The sequence below is a fragment of the Balaenoptera acutorostrata genome, chromosome 10, assembly GCF_949987535.1.
Source record: "Balaenoptera acutorostrata chromosome 10, mBalAcu1.1, whole genome shotgun sequence".
Taxonomy (NCBI): domain Eukaryota; kingdom Metazoa; phylum Chordata; class Mammalia; order Artiodactyla; family Balaenopteridae; genus Balaenoptera; species Balaenoptera acutorostrata.
Window position 1 is genome coordinate 5,228,771 of NC_080073.1, and position 20,457 is coordinate 5,249,227.

General features: G+C 43.8%; 1 protein-coding gene across 3 annotated transcripts in view; it reads right to left on the reverse strand.

Moving 5' to 3' along the window:
- Window positions 1-4,203: 4,203 nt before the first annotated feature.
- The window catches only part of PPARG (peroxisome proliferator activated receptor gamma), a 130,468-nt gene continuing 114,214 nt past the window's right edge, over window positions 4,204-20,457 (reverse strand). For all 3 annotated transcript variants that reach the window (XM_057555687.1, XM_057555688.1, XM_028169099.2), the window contains one exon: window positions 4,204-4,596. In XM_057555687.1, the coding sequence (XP_057411670.1) occupies window positions 4,349-4,596 (248 nt within the window). In that variant the 3' untranslated portion in view covers window positions 4,204-4,348. The remainder of the gene's footprint in view (window positions 4,597-20,457) is intronic.

The following is a 20,457-nucleotide window of genomic DNA, read 5'->3' on the forward strand; positions in this document are numbered from 1 at the left end:
TATACAATATTGATACAATAATCTCTTGATTGTCACAATTATCCCTCTCAGGACTTGATTCCATCCTTTTCCTTTGCTCCCCAGTGCAGATACTCATACTAGCTTCACGTTTGTCCCTTTGAGCTTCTCTTGTTAAACTGTGTAATTCAACACCTTTGAGCAAATTAATCCTAGACTCCTAGGACCTTGGGCATGTTGCTTAACTTCTTTGACCCTCAGGGTTTCCTCTGTCCTTTGAGTTGGTTGTTTCCTTTAGCTCTAATTTTCTGGAATTCCAGGACAAATGCAGAGCCTGTCTGGAAATGGGTGTAGGATGTGCACATGGGGTAGAAATGACCTTGCCATCAAGGTGCAGGAGCTTTGTGGTGAGGGGAATGTGAGGCCCTGACTCCTGGGACCAGTGACAGGGAGGGTGGCAGGGTCCTTCAGCCGAAAGGCTGTAACCTGACCCCAGGTAATGCGGTGAGTCAGAACCTCTAGGGCGCAGGAAGAAGCGTGTGGTATGCATGACCCCAGGGGCAGAGCTGGGCCTACAAGACTGTGAGATGGAAATCACCAAGGGGTCTGGAATGGAGAGAGCTTCTCATGCCTTCAGGCAGCTGTTCAGCAGTCGGATAGCCACTGCAAGCAGTGTAGAGAGGATTTGACTTTTAGAGAGATTTTCCAAAATGTAAATTTGATCACGTCCCTCTTCTGCCTGACAACATCCCCTGGATCGCTACGGCCTACAAATACAGTCCAAGGAGGTTCCTCAGCACGGAGCGTGAGGCTGCCCCAGCCCGACGCTGACTTGGCCACACGCACATCTCACCCCCTGCGCTAGGGCAGCCGTCCCTAACTTCTTGCTGTTTTCTGAGCTTGTTCCATACTGTCACACTTCTGTGCCCCCCCCCACACCCCGCTGTGAACCCTTTTTCCCATCTCTAGGCAGCTCAGCACTAGCACATCTGACCTCATCAGCATTATGTGGCCCCCCCCCCCAGGGCAGGGCCTCGACACAGCCCCCTTCACATGTGGCAGACTCCAGAGGCCACCGAACGGCGCATACATTTGATGAATGAGGTGGGATTAGATGGCATCTGACCATCTTCTAAACTCCTAAGATGCCACTATTTTCCTTCATTCCAATAAGCATTAAATGGAGGGCCCACCGTGCACAGGCACAGAGCGAAGGCTGGGGATATACAGAGAGTAATAGTGACAATTATGTAAATGGAGGCAACCAGGGGCCAGGGGCCAAGGACCGGGCTGGGGTGAGGGAAGAGGAAAATAGGGGGGTGGGCACTTAGTGAAGACAGGCGTCTTGGTCCCTTTGTTTTCTAACCCCAAACTGTTCCAGCTAGTATGTAGGAGGAGAGGAGGAAAGAGAACGCAACAGCATGGTCCACCTGGAGATGAACTCTGGTTCCTTCTCTCAGGATTCAGAACGGAAATTAGCTTTCTTGAGGAGGGCTCATCCCCACCCCAGGTCCCAGGTCGGTTGATGTGATCGTGTCTGTGGTTCTAGAGGTTTGAGCTCAGAAGATGTCTCTCCTAAAGGCTCAGGGATCCTACATTTTTAGGGACTCACTTCTGTACCCTGACTCTTTCCAAGGGAATAGGTATCCGGGGGCCAATTTCCAACCTTGTCAGACCTGCCCTGCTTTACCAGCACCACACGGCAGGAGATACAAAGCAAGTTAGGGCCTGCCCACAAAAAAGATTCGCCTGGTAGCCTCGAGGGGCCAAGCAAAAGGCGCTGGAATCCAGGAGCAACTAAGTAAACCTACACAGCAGTCTGGTCCCTCACCCCTGCTGCCCTCAGCGGAGCTGATGCAGCCGACCCTCCGGTTTCTGCCCCCGAGCTGACGATGGAGCATTTGTAGGGTGGTACCAGCCTGGCTTCCCAGCTCAAGTTCTTACTGAAGAGCCCCAGTCCTCTTGCTCCTCACCTACAATTTTAGAAAAAAGCCCTTGGGTCACCCCCGTTTCTGATGGTGTCTAGAGAAGCAGGGTGTGCAGATACGGTTTCTGCCCTGGGTGCCCTGCCGCTCCAGTGTTCCACGGACAGCGGGGAGATGGGGGAGGAGACAGGCCATATCCAAGGCGGGTGCTGGGGAAGGGCCCTTGTGGGAGCCTCGAAACCCTTTTTCTTTCTTCCTTCCTTTTTTTTTTTTTTTTTTTGGCTCTTGACCACGGTTACTTTTCTTCCTATTTTTGTTAACACAAATCCCTAAGTGTGTTTGTGTCCGGGGAAAGTGCTGTGAATAACCGATGATACATTTGTTGATGAACTTGTGAATCATCCTAGGGGAAAGGGAGTCCAGAGAGCGGAGCAGGAGCTCTGGAGGCTGCATAGGATGTGTCGTAAAATATTTAGCAAATGATCGTCCAAACCACAGGGAAAAAGTCAGAGAGATGGGAATTTGAAAGCTGCCAGGATTTAAAAGCTATTTAATGCTAACCATCAGTGCCAAAGAGCTGAGAGCGGCTCCCTTCCTCCCTGCGTTGGCAGCGACAGCCCCGGGAACGTGGAGAGGCTTTGGACTGGCCGTGGCTGCACTGAAAGGCTCTTTGTCCGCGCCCTCCTGTAAACAAGGGATCTCCTCTGAGGTGCTATCCTCACCTTGCCTACCGCCCGCACCCTCTCTCTTTCTCAGGATCCCCCAGTGATAACTCTCCAGGAGGCACAGCAGGGAAGCCGCTAGCTGCTTGGCATCAAGGAAAGAAAAAACAGCCCCATGATGGACTGAATTTGTCACTTTCCCTTCCAACGTTCTGATGTCACTTAGACAGCGACCTCAGTCCTTTGGTTCTAAAGGTCTGAGCTCAGGAGCTGTCTCTCCTAAAGGGTTAGGGATCTTGCATGTTTAGGGCTGGGGTCAGGACTCACTGCTCTAACCTGACTCTTTGGAGATCTGTTTATTTTGGGGTAAAGGATGAAAAGGTCTTTCCTGATATTTTGGCTTGAAAGCCTCGAAAGTTATGTATGTCCTCCTCAGTACCAATACCAGGAGGAAAGATAAACTAAGGGAGAAGCGGCAGGGGGATGATTTAGGTCAGTGGAAACAATCATCCTGGAGAAGAGAGACCTCAGCATAGTTTGCTGAGAGGCGTTCTTCAAAGTCATCATATGTGTTCATGGCTAAGCATTGCTAATGAACTTGGTGGCCTCAATCAACAAATCTGTGCATTATGCCAAGAAGGTCCCTGCTTTTAGGGAACATATCATCTATTTTGCTGGGGAGGCATGCATTACCTAAACAGATAATTAGCCTTTGAGGTCACAAAAGTCAGAGCTCCCTGGGCAAGGTGTTCCCAAGGAGGCCAGCAGGAATACCTGTAGCAAAATTGCTCTGTGTACATCGGGACCAGAATGCGGCCCTTCTCCCTCATTCGTGTTTTGGTTTGGTTTTGTTTCCTTTTGTTGTTGTTATTCCTGCGATTTTCCTTCCCTAGAATGTCTTCCCTTCCACTCTCTACCTATCCCAAGTCCAACACATCCTTTGAAGCCCACATGAATGAATTTACAGTCACTCATGACTTTTCCAATCTTCATTACTTTGAACTCTTAGAGTACTTGGAGTCTGAACCATTCATTTGGCACATGGTTGTACTGTGTATTTTAATCTGTTTTTAAGAAGGATTCATCTTTTCTCCTCAATTCAATGGTGAGTTCTTTTTGGCAGGTGCCACATCTTATAACACTTCTGTGTTACCCACAGCATCTAGCCGTTAATACCTGCCACTGGGTATTTGCACATGCCTTGGTATCCTGTTAGAGGGCTGCTGTTGGTGAGTGAAAATCTTGGTTGGGATTGGGGAAGAAGATTGAATTCTTGGTAGGCCTAGGGATACGTCCCAAACGAGTACTTCTGGGTTAAGAAACACATGCTCTGAGCAGTTTTTGGTCCTGAAGTTCCATTCTTAGTTGTGATTTTTAAAGCAGATAGAAGGTTCAGAAAAGTTGTAAATTGAGTATAAAAAATTATTTGACTGAGAATGAAAATTGATCAGCAATTCCATTCATAGTGTTTCACATGTGTACAAAAGAAAGGAAAAAGAAAAGGAAGGAAGGAAGGAAGGGGGAGGAGATAAAAGGAAAAAAAGCCTGGAGGGTGGAGTGGGGAACACAGCAGACTCAGTCTTCAAATACAACAGCAATTTCATGATGTAATAATTTTTAATATTAAAAGTAAATTGTAAATGTATCTTTATAAACAATATGCATAAAATAGATCTATTATTCTAAAACCTTTTCTTTTTCAAATGCTTTTTCACAGTAATTTTTTAGGTGTCAGATTTTTCCCTCAAAATAATAGTGCAATTGGAAGAAGGAAAATGTTGTCAGTGAACTCGGACTTCTCTGCTAATACAAGTCCTTGTATATTTCCTGTAGAAGCGGGTGAAGACTCATGTCCGTCTCTGTTTTCTTTATTACTTGCAACAGCTGCACGTGTTCTGTCACAATCTGTCTGAGGTCTGTCATTTTCTGGAGCAACTTGGCAAAGAGCTGAGAGGACTCGGGGTGGTTCAGCTTGAGCTGCAGCTCCAAGGCTTGCAGCAAGTTGTCTTGTATGTCCTCAATGGGCTTCACATTCAGCAAACCGGGGCGGTCTGGGGGAGCAGAAATGGAAGACAGAACAGCAGGTTCAGTTACAAAATTCTCTGGCTCCACATCTGAGGCATATTCAGCCAAACAACTCACTTTTTGTTGGTTTTGCTTTGGTTCTAAAATAGGGTATGGAGGGAGGGAAAGCAGATAGTGGGCAAGAACTGCATACGAAGAGAATGGAATGAAAACCAAGACTATCAAAGCTCTTTCCAGGGCCGTTCTCTTCCTGGCCAAGACTAAATCTGTGTGACCAGTTGACAGAAGAGGGTGGCAAGGCAACTGTCTCACCAGACGGGGGACTCTTCTGCTGGCATGTTTCTACTCACTCAGAAATCTCATTTTCAACTTCTGTTCCGTCCTGATGAGTCTATGTTTTATAACCTCTACTTATTTTCTTACCACTACTTTAAATACACTTTTAACACAAACTTTGTCTTCTTTTTGCTTAATATAGCTCATGCATTTTCGAAGAGACAAGACATAGTTTTCAAATACTGTTACACTTGGGAAGGACAGACCAAATTTTAACATAGGCTTCTTCTGATTAGTGAGGTTGCAGGTAATTTTCACTTTCTTCTTTATACTTTTCCTTATTTGAACTTTTAAATGGCGAGCTTAAATTACTTTTAAGTTTTTAATGTTTTTGCTTCATGTAGATCTTTTTAGATTCAACCTTAAATACTTTCTAGTATTCTTCTTTACTTTTACTTCTTTACTTTCTTGTATTCTATACTTCTTTTTCATTACATTTTCTAATGTATCCCTGCTGATGTTTAGAAAAAAATGATTGGCTTTGTTATATTGAATCTATTCCAGTTTCACTCTTGTCAATTCAAATAGTTTTTTATCACGGATTTAAAAAATTTTTTGGACAGACAATTGCATCTGCAAATAATCATAGTTTTATTTATTTCTTCTTTTCCAGTGTTTATAGTTCTCATTTCTTTTTCTTGCCATACTGCATTGGCTAATGTCGCTAGTATGGTATTAAATAATAGTAGTGTTGGGAGGCATTCTTGTTTTATTCCTAACCTTGAAGGAAATGCTTCTACTGGTTTACCACAAGTATGATGTTTACTGGATTATGGTGGATAGGTTTTTCTCCTGGCTCTCCAATAGTTTTAAAGTGTTTAATTTGTTTTAGTCAGGAATGTTGTTGCATTTCATCAAATGTTTTAAAGTTTTTCTACCTAGAGTGATGACCATATGGTTTTATCTTAATCTAGTGTAGTGAATTACATTAATAGATTTTCTTATACTCTTGCATTTGTTTGCTAATATTTTATTTAGGGTTTTTAAATTTGTGAGATTGGTCCAGAGTCTTTTTTTGTGTGTGTGCTACCCTTTGCCTATTTTGGTAATAAATGTTAACTAGTCTTATAGACTGAGTTGAGAAGTTTTCCTTCTGTTTCTATGTAGTGATGATCTATTCCTTGATGGTTTCTTGGAATTTATTTGCAGAACCATCTGAGCCTGGTGGTAAATCTTTAACTATCTTTAATTTTCCTCCTATAGCTTTTAACTTATTCAGGTTTTCTACTACTTATAAAGGAAAATTTTAGTAATTTATATTGGAATAAAGTTGTATATAATATTCTCTTAGAATCTGAATCTCTTTTATTATTTTTATATATACCTCCTTTAACTTAATGCTCTTTATTTGTGTACTGTCTCACTTAAAACTTTGACTTGCCAAAGACTCATCTATTTTTTGCTTTTTAAAAAAGCACAACTTCTGGTTTTACTGATCAACTCTGTTTTTGAAAATTGCCTTTTGTTTTCAATTTAGCTAATTCATTCTTTTAACTTTCTTTAGGTTTTTTTTTTTCTTTCCTCTTTTTCTCATTTCTTGGGTTGAATGCTTAATTCACTTAGTTTCAGTATTTCTTATTTTCTGATAGATGAGTTTAAGGCTCTAAAATTTCCTCTGAGGGTCACTTTTGTTTCACCCCATAGGCTTTGGTAAATCATACTCTCACAGTTCTTTTCTAAATAGTCTGTTTTACTATTTTGATTTCACTTTTAATCTAAGAGTTATATAGAGACATGTTTTTAGATTTCCAAGTGGAAAGTCTGAGTGTTTGTTTTTGTTTTTTCTAATTTCTAAGTTTGGTTAGAATATAAGGTTTTCTCATTAAGGCTCAGCAGAGGGGCGCAGAGATTACGTATGACATTCAGGTCACTCACTTGATACCTTGTACTGATTCCAAATTTTAGCTCTTGAAGGCCAATCACCCTCTTTTTCTCATTTTAACTCTTCTCCCCTTCACTGTAAACTAAAGCACTGTATAAAAGTTTTTACTTCCCTTTTTAATGTTCCTCATTGTCTTGCCTCCGTTTATCATTGTGCCTTTGCTTAAGCCCTTTCCACACAAAGTCCCTCAAACATCCTACATTCTGTCATAACTGTGCTTAGGCACGTTCTGTTCCTCCTGCCGGGAGCAGTCTCACCTTCCCTCCAACCATCCTACTGACTTCAACCTACTCTTCAAAATCTAGCCCGTGTCCTTATGTCCTGGAGCCTTCCTGGAGATCATCCCTTCCTTGCCCCTGTTCTTCCAATCCCGTTTCTCTGGTCCTCATAGCATCCTACAAACACCTCAATTGCTACTGTCCTGATAGATTACATTTATTAAGTGGTTATCATTTCCCAAAAATTGTACTGAGGGCTTTATATACAATATATCATTTAATCTCCACAATAACTCCATGAGGTCAGTGCTTTAAGGAGGGGAAAATGAAGATTTAGAGAAAGGAGTTAAATCCTGCCCAAGATCTGCCACTTGCTAGTAAACAGCACTGCTGAAATTTCAATCTGATTCCGAATGCTATACTCTTAACTCTTATTACCTTGTATTATAGGTACTGATTTTCTTGTTTATCTCCCCTACTTGGCCACGAGAGATCAGAGGGCAGAGACTATGTCTTGATCATCTCTGAGGCTCCAGTGGAAACACAGGAAGCACTCAGTTGGCTGAGTTTATGAGTGAGAAGGCTTTTCTAGCCAAGAGTCCTGAATTGAAAAGTACAGTTCTTCTGGTTGGTGAACAAGCCTGAAGGCAGGATCAATGCACAAAGAAGAAGCCTCCGGAAATAGCGTTTTCCTGTATTCAGTAAACTCGAGCAACCTTTAGCCGCTGAGGTGAGACACAGGAGAGCAATGTGAGAATGATCTCAGGTGGGATTGTCGGAACTCTAAACATGCTCTTACATTTTTTTTTTCTTTTTTCTTTTTTTAAATTACAGACAGAAAAGTTACCTGTAGTTTGATTTTCTCCCCTCAACTTCTCTAACATCTCCCATTGACTGGAGTAATTTTTTTTTTTTTTTTTTTTAATTTCAGCACTTAATTTTGGAAACATTAGCAAGAATCTCCAGCTTCTGAGAATGAAACAGATGATTTAGTCCTGGCCTAGAGAATCACACCCCTGGAGGAGTTGTCCTTTCTCACAGTTGCTATGCAATAATGAAACCCCCTGACACTTCAAGGAAAACCAGATCCTGGATTGGTGCCTTGGGTTTAATGGTTGCCGATCCTCCCCCTGAACAGACGTGCCAGATTTCAAAGGCCTGGACTGGACAGCAAACGCATGTGCGTTGGCAGTGGCAGCATTTTGTGTCGAGGCGTCGGTGTGGCTCCTCTGTGGCCGGGGACCCCACACCCTTGTGCAGACCCGCTGCTCCCTGGGGCCCGGGCTCCTCAGAGCCTTTTCTCCTTCCTCCTTCCTCTAGAGCAGCATCCGTGGGGTCAGAACTTCTGCAGAGGAGATTATGTTAATCTGCTAGGTTTCATTTATCGTGACAGTTCAAACAAGCAAAGCCTCAAATGCAGCGTATCGGGCTTGCTGGAAACACTTGGCTGCCGTGCAGTACGATGGAACTGTTCCCTCTAGGAGTGGAGAAGGATCTGGTTTGGATTTTCAAACCTCTCTTTGGCAAGTTATTTTTTATGATGTGACAGATGAAGTTTGGCTGAAATTTTGTGGCCACTGATTTATATTTTCTCTAGTGACAAGTTAGATCATTTACAGATCTGTCCCATTGTCGCCCTTACTGAGCCTCAGTCAAGGCAAGAATGGAGTGCAGGAGAGTGGGAAAGTGGTCTGTTCTACTTTTAGGTCTCTCACTAACCAGCTCTGTGACCTTGGGCAAACTGATCAAGTTCACTGCGCCTCAGTTTTCTCCTCTGTAAACGGAAAGGTCTGGATTAGAGAGATATCTCTAAGACCCTAGTTCAAAAGTTGTAAGCTTTATTCTTATTTGTAATTCCCTTTACAAAAGTCACATAATTGAACTGGGGAAATTAACTCAAAATCTAATTAGAAAAGTATATCAACAGGCTTACACATTAAACTTAAAACATTTGGCTTATTTAAAAAGCAAAAAAGCTTCCTTTGGTCTTAAGCACTCCCTAGGGTCAAGGGCAAAAGGGATTTGTCAGGCTTGTCCCCACCCTTTACCCTCCAGTCAGCGCCAAGGCCTTCCCTGCTTCCCCTGCCTGTCTTTCTCTTTCCACTTTCCTTCTGCTCACACTTGAACACTTATTGAGCTCAGCTGGGCACCACAAACGTACCATAGAAATCTGTCTAAAGACCCAGCCGTCCTGGGTCCCTTCTCTTCCCTCTCCCTTTCCCATCGGCCCAGGGCCTGCTAAGGTATTGTTCTTAGAAGGCTGGTCTGAGGTCCTCTCCCAACACCTTGCTGAGGGTTAGAGTTGGGGTCTGGAATAGGATCAGGGTCCAGGGACCCTCTTCATTGGCCCTAGGTTGCCTAGAAAGCCCTTTTGGGAAAGTGCGTGCTGACTCAGGCTCCAGGACCCAACACTCGAGGAAGCTGGAGTCAATTACCGGTTCCTTACTCCCCAGGCTGCAAAGAATTGGGAAAGAAACCTTTCCGGTCCCCATCGTGCAGCGCTGGAATTGATTAGAGAGCACTGTTGATTGTGGGCAAATCTACAAAGCTCCCATCTTATCCAGATCTGGTTCTGTTAAGTGAAGAGCTTATCTGAAGCAGATTCAAATTCTCTGGACCCTCCTGGGATCTGCCCACCTGGGCCAGGCATTTCCCTAGACCAGATTTTCTCAGGAGGGGTCTCAGTTAGGGAACCAGATGGCCACAGAGGCATCTCCTGAAGGAGATGCAGAAAAACCAAAGCGCGTGGTTTTGTTTCTTTTCTAGTTGCTGCTGTCATGCTGTTCCCAGTCTTTTCCTATTGGATATCTTTCTGATGGAGACAAATCTGAAAAGGATTGTACCCAGGGCATTTAGGAAAAAGAAGTCTGATAGCTGGGCAGCTATAAATTGATCCGAAGGCAATGGAAGAACTTAGCTCAGGTGTGGGCTGAAACTGAAGGGAGGTGGAGCTCCCGGGAGCTCGCACTTTGCATTTCACTTCCTTTTACTCTTGCTCCCCAATTTCCTTTTATTCCGTTGCTTCCTAAGTTCACAGATGTGTTAAAAAGAGGAGTGGATTTGGGAACTGAAGACTTGATCTCATCTCTCCTCCACTTAGCTTCCATGTGACTTTGGACAAGTCATCTTATCTTTCTGGGTTTTGGCTGAATTTTCAAGGCAACAGTGGTGTTTCTTTCCTAAGGTCATGGTTAGAAGGAGTTAGGTAAAGGAGCTTTATAACATATTACTATTCTCTGTGTTTGTTCAGATAGAGGCAGTTTCCACAGGAATGGGGTCCGGAGCGTAAGCAGGGGTGGGGTGGCATGTATGCAGTTGGGAAATGGGAGGTTTCTGAGCTGTTATTGGTAGAGCATAAATTCAGGAGCATGAGAAAATGATTCCTGATGCAGATACACGTTTGGGGTTTTGGGCAAGTTCTCATTCCTGTAGTTGAACACATGTAAGCAAGACTGAGAACAATGATGAAACAGAGAAGCCCCCGAGCCTAAATTCACTTCTTCCTTAGAGATGGTGTTAGGGATTCTGCGGTCCTTTTCTGATCTAACCATCAGGATCATGGGGCGCATTAGGCAAAACTCTGAATTCATCCAAGTCTGTCTTTGGTAAACTGGTATGGCCTGTAGCAATTCCCTCCCACCATCCTACCTCTAAGAGAAAATAACCTAAGAAAGTTTCACATGTTCTTTTCATATTTAAATTTGAACCGGGGCTTGACTGAGTGCGGGCTTGATTCTCAACTCTGCCTCCACACTGAAATCATATGGGGAAATTAAAAACACGCAAACTAATACCTGGGTCCCATCCTGAGAGACTCTGATTGCCTTGGCCTGAGGTAGCTTACTTGCTGGGTAGTCTCGGGCGAGTTCCTTAACCTCTCTGTACCTTGGTTTCCTCATTTAAAAGATGGAGACATGACAGTAATCTAGCTCGCAGTGTTGTCAAGAGGATGAAATGAGTTACTAGATGGAAAGTGCTCAGAGCAGCGTCTGACACATGGGAAGTTAGCTATTTCTATTCGCACTAGTGAACAGTACAATCCAACGTGCCTCTTTTCTTTCTCCTCCTCTCATTGCTGCGATGCTCTTGGGTCTTCTCTGTATCTTTCCTATTCTTTCTCCCTTAATTGCTCCCTTCTTCTCCACCCCGCCTTCTAGATGCTTCTCCCTTTCCACTCCTGGGACTGCACCTTGCTGGGGATGTGGTGTCTAGAATCCTAGCAAGGCCAGCCGAAATTAATCAGAAGTGTGAACAATGGATGATTTGGGGAGAAATGTGGTTGATGGCTGCTATCAGGGAAAGGGAACAACAGAACAGAGATCTTGTACCGAACAGATAAAGATCATCGGTGACAATCATGTCTGCCGCGAATGTACGTGTGGCTAGTGGAGTCCTTCCCTCTGAAGTGGTCCCGTTCTAACATATCCCTGTTAAACAAGTTAAATAAATGCTTTCTCTGTCTGTGTCCAAATGACAACCGCAAAGTGACACAGCAATGACACGTATTATTTGGCTAGGATGGAGGGCGCGGATGACCACCACAATGAAACCAAGCCCAGGCCATATTTTCTTCTATCTGCCCATTAAGTAGCAATTGCACACCAAGTCCCCTCACCTCAAATGCTCAACTACCACCTCCAAAAGCCACCTCCCCACCTACAGCACAGAACACAAAAGTATCTGGTAACAAGGTGGGCAGCGCTTCCTCTCTGCAGCGTTCAAAGCTCGTTGCATCTCTCAACGGCACCTGCTGTGAACGGAGCGTGGGGCCCGTTTTATTTCCAGCTCTTTCAGAATGGAAACGGGACCGGAGACTTCCGTCCTGCCCTTGGGAAGTCCTATCTTTCCTACCTCCTTTCACCAGGGGTTTGGGTCCCCTCATTCTGGTCATTTGTGGTCACTCAAGTGAAGCTCAGCCCCATGGTTTGCTCCCCTTCCCCGTGTCCCCCCCAGGGGAGCAGCGGGCCCCCCTCAAGCCGAGGGATGCAGATAAATTTCTGCCCCTTCTGTGTCCCACACCAGCTCTGATCAAGACTGGGAGGTAGAGGAACCAGGCTCGAGTGGAAAGATGGAGAGTGCTTTCTTCTCCCCCATCACGCCTGACACACTCATGCTCCGAATCCAATGACTCTCCCTTGCTTCCTCAACCTCTAGAAATGCCAACGGCAAGCCAAAGGGAGTCAACAAAATAAAAAGTGGCCAAGGATTTGTTCTCTGCACCTCTCCCCTCCCCCCACGTCTTCCTTTCCAACCTCTTGGAGAAGAACCTGTGATCTCAAAACATAGGCGTGATCTCCAACCTCTAAGTATGACCTCTTAACACATAATGTGCCCCAAACTTTACAGAATTCCCCACCACACTCCTGCTCGTCGGCGCCTCCTTCAGGGGCAGCAGGGCCCAGAGTTCTCCCCTCCCTCCCCTCCCTCCAGTATCTCTGTCCCTCGGGGTTTTGTTCTCAATCCACAGCTAATCCCCTTAAAGTGATAGCTGATACAGGGATTAGCTGCTATCTCCTTAGGAGTATTTATATGGTGCTAAGGGATTTTAAGAATGCTATTGGTGAAATTTCAAGCAATCTGACTGGCAGGGTTGTGTGGAGCTCCTTCACATTATACAGTACAGGGAAGAGGGAAAACGAGCATTTCTTGTGTGCTTACCACGTCCCAGGCATTGTGCCAGAGGCTTCACATAATGTTCTTTCATTTACTTACGGAACTGATAAGGAATTCAGGCTCAGGCAGGTAAATAACGGCCTGAAGTCACACATCTAGGAAGTGGTGGGGTGCGGGGTTTGGGGAGCCCACAGTCCCCCACCGCCCCATCCTGCCTCTCCTGGTCCACCGATGGGTGACGCGGCGGGACCCTGGGGGCACGCGCTCTCCCCGGGAGCGCGGGGCTCCTCACCACCTGCGCCGGCCTCTGGAACCAGGGCCGGTTTCACTCTTCCTCACTTGCGGAGGATCTGTCTGAGTGCCGTGCCAGTCTGGAAGTCTGCCTGGGGTCACCCAGAGTTTAAACACACATTGTGAGAACCCAAAATGATAAAGTGCTCCCCAAAGCGGCCCACTGACTGGCTGACTGAGCCTCTTCCAAGATGCTGGTGTGGGGACAGGAATGACTCAGCAGTTTGGCTTTCAAGCCCATGTCTGTCTCTGAGGTCAAGTACAGCGAATGATCCCAGCCTACCAGGCCTGGGGTGAGGAGGGGATTTTATCTCTGAAGCAGTCACAGATAAAGATGCTTCAATGTTCCACAAATGACAAAAGCCTCTGTGTGCGTGCACGCGACTGTGTGTAGTGTAAGTTTCTCAGATGATTCTAGTGTGTTTCTCTTCTCCCTACCCACCCCCACCCCCAGTTCTCTGGTTTTGAGAATTTGGGTGCCAGCTGAGAACTTATAAATATACCTCCCTCTGTCTAAACCAAGTCTGTGAGGTTATGAGAAGAGTGAACTAATGGGACATTTCTAGATAACCCACACTGAGTCATTACTCAAAGCCATCCCGGCCACCTGACAGGATCTGCCCGCCGGTCACGGCAGCACAGTGGGGGGACCAGAAGAGCAGGCGAAGAGAGCAGCGCCATACACCATGCAGACACGGAGCAGGTGCCCATTCAATAGTTTTCAATTAATAAATGAAGGCAAGTACTCTCTGACACAATCATGGGCCAGATGGGAGATATGAACGATGTAATCAACACTCTTCAACTGCCCTGCTCAAGGCTCAGTCACATGAGAAATCAGATGTCTGTGTTTATTCTCAATATCACGAGAACAGTCAGAAAAACAACTTTTACCACTCAGACCCCAGCCTAAGTCTTGTCCAAAAACACTGTACGGTTAAAGTAGCTGAATATTTAACTGCCACAGGAGAATGGAAGAAAGTTGGCCTCTTGTTCTTCACAGTATGTTTAATACCTCAGTTTTCAAATATTTTTGGTTTTGTCTCCCCCCAGTTAACTAGTAAGGATGATGCCAACAGACAACGAAGACATGGGGGCCACTGGGCTGTGGAGAATCAGAGGCCCCCTGAGCTGGGGTTTCCTCAAGAACAGCACAGGCCCACTCAGGCACGTGCCCTCTATCTTTTGCTCCAGAGGAGAGCTCGGCTGTCCATTCTAACTGGTAGAAACAGCTTTGCAGTAAAATGGAAGGATTACACACGAGCTGTCACTATCCTCAAGATTTTGGAGGGCAGTTAGGGATGGGGAGGAGAGACGGACACCCACAAGCCCAGAGCCCCTCCCGCTCTGTCCGGCGGATCCTTAGTGCTCTCTGAGCTGGAGGGAGGGGTTCCCTGTACACAAATGGGAGGAGTGACCTTTGGATTGTCTCCGAAGCGCAGGAAGAAATTAAGGTACTGAAAAGTATTGTAACAATTTTAAATTTCTCGCACAAATTTTCCTGCAACCACTTCTCTCCATCGGAACCTGCTATAAGATGTAATGTGATTAAGCTCGGACATATTTACTTAGGTACTTAAAGCTTATGGTCAGCTTTTGCAGGGAGCTCTGCGAACGGGGGCTGTGCTACCGGAACAAATGGGAGAACCAGCACCAGTCTCGGCATTAACACTGGGCTCTGTTCCGTCCCAGAACAGTTCTCAAACCTGGGGTGTAATTTTGTTAGGCAGTCAGGTACAAGTGGTGTCTTGAGAAGGGCTTTGGAAAGCAGGAAGTAATATCTGGACTATAATAGGAAATTCTTGATGAAAATACTTGGCGGCAATATGGAAATGGGTAGTTTCTGATAACTGCCAAAGAACCCCAAGTCCAAGGTAAGGAACTGGGATGCTTCCACATCTCAATACACAAAAGGGCATCCGTTTTAAGGTCAGATTGGATCAGACCTTGGCCTCACCGATTAGTAGCTCTGTGACCTTGGGAAAATTGCTTAATCTCTCTAAACTTCTGTTTTCTCCATCTATAAAATGGGGATAATGAGAGACTTTCTAAAATTGCAGGAAAAATTAAACAAAGATTCAGAATGTAGGTAAAGTGCTTAGCATCTATTCTGGTCCACAATGAAGTATTCAATCAATGGCAGCTATTATTATTATTATTATTAATATTTGATGATTATTCATTCAACAAGGATGTATCAGTACTTATTCTGGGCCAGGTGCTGTACTTTGATTCTATTCTAATTCCAACAAATTAAAAAGTATATATTGATACACATATAAGTCAGAACCAAGGGTAAGAAACAGAGCTCCATGGTATTGACCTGAGAGGTCTAGGAGTTTTCCAACTGTCACAGAATATCCACTCTTCCTTGATCTGTACATGTACATCTGTGAACAATTCCCCCTTCCTGTACCCTATGCTCCCTGCCCACTCAACAGCAGAAACGCACAGGATCGCTCCAAGAGCAGCTGTCCAAAATCGCTTCACAGAGAAAGAACACGGCTGGGACGGCTGGAAACAGGAGGAACTGCTATATAGGAGGTTTGTATAACCCAGCCAGACCCAAGAGGGTAAATGAGGGGCTGCATGACTTGCCATCTGTGACTGCTGCACCAATATTTACAGCTTCTCTGTCATTAGGATGGCGATGACAATCGGCCTCGAGAAATATATTGTAAAATCCAGTGAATTTCCTCCCCATATCTTGGAAGTTTGGGAAGAACTGTAATGGATTCCAAACTGTTTTGAATTAACAGAAAGAGCTTTTTCCTGTTTTTCCTGTTGCCGAGTTCCAGCTGGAACCCTCCTAAGCTTTTCTCCAGCAAACAGCCAACGCCCAAGGGGGCAAAGTGTCCAGTGGAGTGTCCTGGGGCTTGTCAGCTTTACTGAGCTTTCTGCTTGGCCTTGGTTGCTGGTGGGTTTGAGGAGTTTGCTGGTGTGGCTGGCGTGAGGCTGTGGTGCCAGCTGCAAGCATGCCCTTTGCTGGAGGCAGTGTGATTACTCTTGACGCCACCCATCCAGGCGGGAGACCAGAGCGGGCAAGGGAAGTTCTTCCCTTATCACCACGCCCAAGGAAGCTGTGCTTCTGGACTCTGGGCCAGACCTGCAGGAGAGCAGTGACGGGACCACAGGTTGGGGCCACCGACACAACGAGGGAGTTGACCACATCCGCCAGCCAGGTGGCAGAAGAGACACTGGGAGGTGACAGTGAGGACACCTGGGTTTCCCTCCTAGTACCGCTCCTCACTAGTTGTCAGCTCACCTAAGTCTATGACTCTCTCTTCTCTTTCTATGGAATAAGAATGAAAATACAGGAGAATTGTCAGGATCTGGTGAGAGAATGAAAGGGACAAAGTGCTGTCCTTTGGTTCTGGAATGTTGTTCTTTTTAGTCTCATTCTTCTTGCCTGAAGCTCGGAGGAGAAAGAGGGAGAGAGGAGAAAACCTTGAGAAGAACTAGGTCATCTTCCTCAGCAAGTGGTTTGCGACCTGAATAAATAGTAGAAATGCTGAACACCAGGCCAATCTAAGGACCAAATCTAACAGCATCAGCAGTTTCTAGGACTGAAGCTGAGTGACAGTGATCTTTACTACTGCAACTCCAGTTTTCTCAGCAAATACTTAGTTGGGTCAAATCAGGTACTTTCATCCAAAAATCCCCTTTGGGTCCTCTGGGGATCCCCCGCCCTTAATCTCCCCAATCCCTCACCCCACCTCACTCCTCAACCCCACTCTTACATAATGCCCATCTCCCCATTTTCCCTTCAGTCTAGCTTCATAGCCTTGACCAGAATGAAACTCTTCTGTGATTCTAAGGCCAGCTTAGAAGGAGGTCACCGGGATCCCTGCCCAAAGTGCTTCTCTCTCAAGTCACTAAAGCTATCTGTAGGCTTCAGAATAAACTGCAGAGGAGAAAATAATCCCTCTTGTTAAGAATAAGCAGGATCAGAAATTTGTTTACTGGACCAAACCTTCTTGCTTGCACGAATGTTTTCCCTTTCTGGAAAACCCAGGACGGGAATTGAGAAATTACATGTTGTACAACAAATTATATGTTGTACTCCAATAAACCACAATCAGGGATGTTGGTTTCACCATCTATAGATGACTGGGACACTGATCCCCCTTGGAACTCAGTCTTTGGATTGGGAATGACTGGAGTAGTTCTTTCTCTGGCCTCTACCCAACCAGCTTCTCTGGGTAAAGAAGGGAATCAAATTCCTTGGTGTTGAACAAACACGGGGTCCAGTTTATTCATTCTTATGTAGTGCCCATAGGTTGGCTTCATCTACAAAAGCAAACTTTGATCAGGGAAGGATGTGTCTTTTGTGATATGGGAACTAGTCAATGGTAAATTCTGTTTTTTTTTTTAAAGGAAGTCTCAAATGATTCACAGGGTTTTCTTCTCATTATAACCACGGATATAAGCGTTTAAGAATGTATGACTGGCAGCTATCTTCAGATTTCTTTCACTGTTGTGAGGATCTAATGAACTCTGGATATTGGCTACTGTGAAGACAGTCTGGGAAACGCTAAAAGAAACTTGTTTATACAGCGTCGACATTTAAATGATACCGTTTTTAATTTTCATAATTGAAAGCCAAAGTCTGCAGTATCTATTAAATTGAATAAGTTACTCTCAGAGCTATTTTTGACCAATTTAGAAAAAGTTTAAAGGCCTAACTGAATCACTGATTTTCAAATAATCTAGCTTGTGTGTTATGGGCAGTATATGGCATTTTTCTAGATGAAATCATACTGTTGTCTTATGTGCCCATAAGACACCATTGCTCAGGTTCAAAAAGCCCTGATTTATCATGATTATTTCTTGTCTAGACCTTTCCTGGATAGAAACTAAGTATCTTTGAATGGCTTATTTCAAATGCCTCCCTTATTATCTGCGGTAGGAATATAAACTGGTACAAACTATACGGAAAAACCATCTGGCAATATGAAACAAAAGACTTAAAAATGTTCATAGGCATCTACCCAGCAATTCTACTTCTGGTAATTTAGAATGAGAAAATAATCTGAAATGTTAACAGAAATTTACACATAAGAAGAATCACTCCAGCGGAATTTAGAACACATTTTCCATAATTTTGTATATTCTTCTCTATAGGTTCTTATAACAAATTATAAGCAACCCAAACATAAATAGGAAGATAATTTAGTATGTAATGGTCTTTTATAAAATGAAATACGTTATAGTCATTAAAAATGGCAGCATATATTAGAGAAATGCAAATCAAAACTACAATGAGATACCACCTCACACCAGTCAGAATGGCCATCATTAAAAAGTCTACAAATAACAAATGCTGGAGAGGGTGTGGAGAAAAGGGAACCCTCCTACACTGTTGGTGGGAATGTAAGTTGGTGCAGCAACTATGGAGAACAGTATGGAGGTTCCTCAAAAAATTAAAAATAGAGTTGCCATATGATCCAGCAATCCCACTACTGGGCGTATATCCAGACAAAACTATAATTCAAAAAGATACATGTACCCTTATGTTCATAACAGCACTATTCACAATAGCCAAGACATGGGAACAATCTAAATGTCCATCAACAGATGAATGGATAAAGAAGATGAGGGGTGTGTGTGTGTGTGTACACACACACGCACACAACAGAATACTACTCAGCCATAAAAAACAGTGAAATAATGCCATTTGCAGCAACATGGATCCAACTAGAGATTACCATGCTAAGTGAACTAAGTCAAAAAGAGAAAGACAAATACCATATAATATCACTTATATGTGGAATCTAAAATATGACAGAAATGAACCTATCTATGAAACAGAAACAGACTCACAGACATACAGAGCAGACCTGTGGTTGCCAAGAGGGAGCAGAGGTGGGGGAGGTTGGGATTAGCAGATGTAAGCTATTATATATAGGATGGATAAACAACAAGTTCCTACTGTATAGCACAGGGAATCATGTTCAATATCCTGTGATAAACCATGATGGAAAAGAATACAAAGAAGGAATGTATATCTGTATAACTGGATCACTTTGACAGCAGAAATTAACACAACACTGTAAATCAACTATACTTCAATTAAAAAATTTTTTTAAATGGTAGCATATATATATATATATATATATATATTGTATATATGCTAGCACATACATAGAAACTTTTTGGTAAGGGGAAATAGAACTCTGTTGATCCTATTTTATTCTGAGGATAGAGAGCTTTATTTTTCACTTTCACCTTTCTGTACTCTTTGAATTATAAAATGACCACATATTACTTTTATTTTTAAAATTAATAAAAATATTAATAAAGAGTATTAGTGGCATGAGAAAATGATTAAGTGAAAAAAGGAATATAAACATGGTATGTATACTATGATTAGGAAAAATCTTACAACTATATCACATGTTAATAATTATATTTCCAACTTTCAATAAAAATAAAATGTGCCTTAAAAATATTAGCTAGTAAAACAATACCAACTTGTTTTCTAATCTGGTTTTCCAAAATTGAATCTTTTTCTCCCAGTGGACCTCAAATAAACTGGAATCTCATTCTTCTTTGCTGAATTAATCACAGATCCCAGATGATCAAGGGTCAATTTGTTTAAGAAGTAGATTCCGTCAAGATATCAAAACATGTTGGATAGTGTATTTTTGTTCCATTGAACGTAGCACAAAAAAGGGGTGCTGCTTCAGACTTAACTTGTGCTGTGCTGTTATCTATGCGCACCCTAGTCATGTAAAGGGCAGTATCAGTGTAGACTCCAGAGCCACACTGCCTCGGTTCATCATCCTGGCTCCATCTTTGCTGCCTGGGTAATCCTGGGCAAGTGACTGAACCTTTCAGTGCTTTAGTTTCCTTGTTTGCAAAACGGTACTTACCTTACTGGGGTTGTGAGAATTAAATGAATGTGTGTGAAGTGGCTAGAACACTTCCTGCACACAGTAAGTACTTAATAAGTGTTTGCTACTATTATCATCACTGATACACCATGCACCTGATTTCAGAAGCATTCTGCGCTGGAGTAATTGGACAACAAAGGACTGCTCTTTGTAACAGGCTGTCTAGTTACACACAGCTTACATCTGTAGGACCACTGTCCCCTACACATCAGTTTTCACGCACAGAGGATATCCTGTAGAATACACACAAAAAGCTCGCCTGAAGTCCATTTCAGTCATGAAAACTGGTCACTTGAAAACAATCTTTATATTAGAGAGATGACACTAAAACTTTCTTCTACTCAAGTTGGAAACGTGGAAGGCCAATGAAAGTAGGATTTAGTATAAAACCTGGCTGTCGGAGTTGGTTAGTTAGATCATGTCCTTGCAAGGCCAAAAGTACAATGACTGGCTAAACAACTCAGTTTATTTCTCTGTTGGGTGTTCTTTGGTTCAGACTGCAACCTTAATCACAGCCAACCACCTCACAAAGGTTCTTCAAGGGGAGCCAACAGAGGACTCTACACGGGAGAGGAGACAGGGCTCAGTAAATGTGTGTTCCTTGATTCCTGATCCTGGGAAAGCAATCCAAAGTAACACCTCACTGATGCT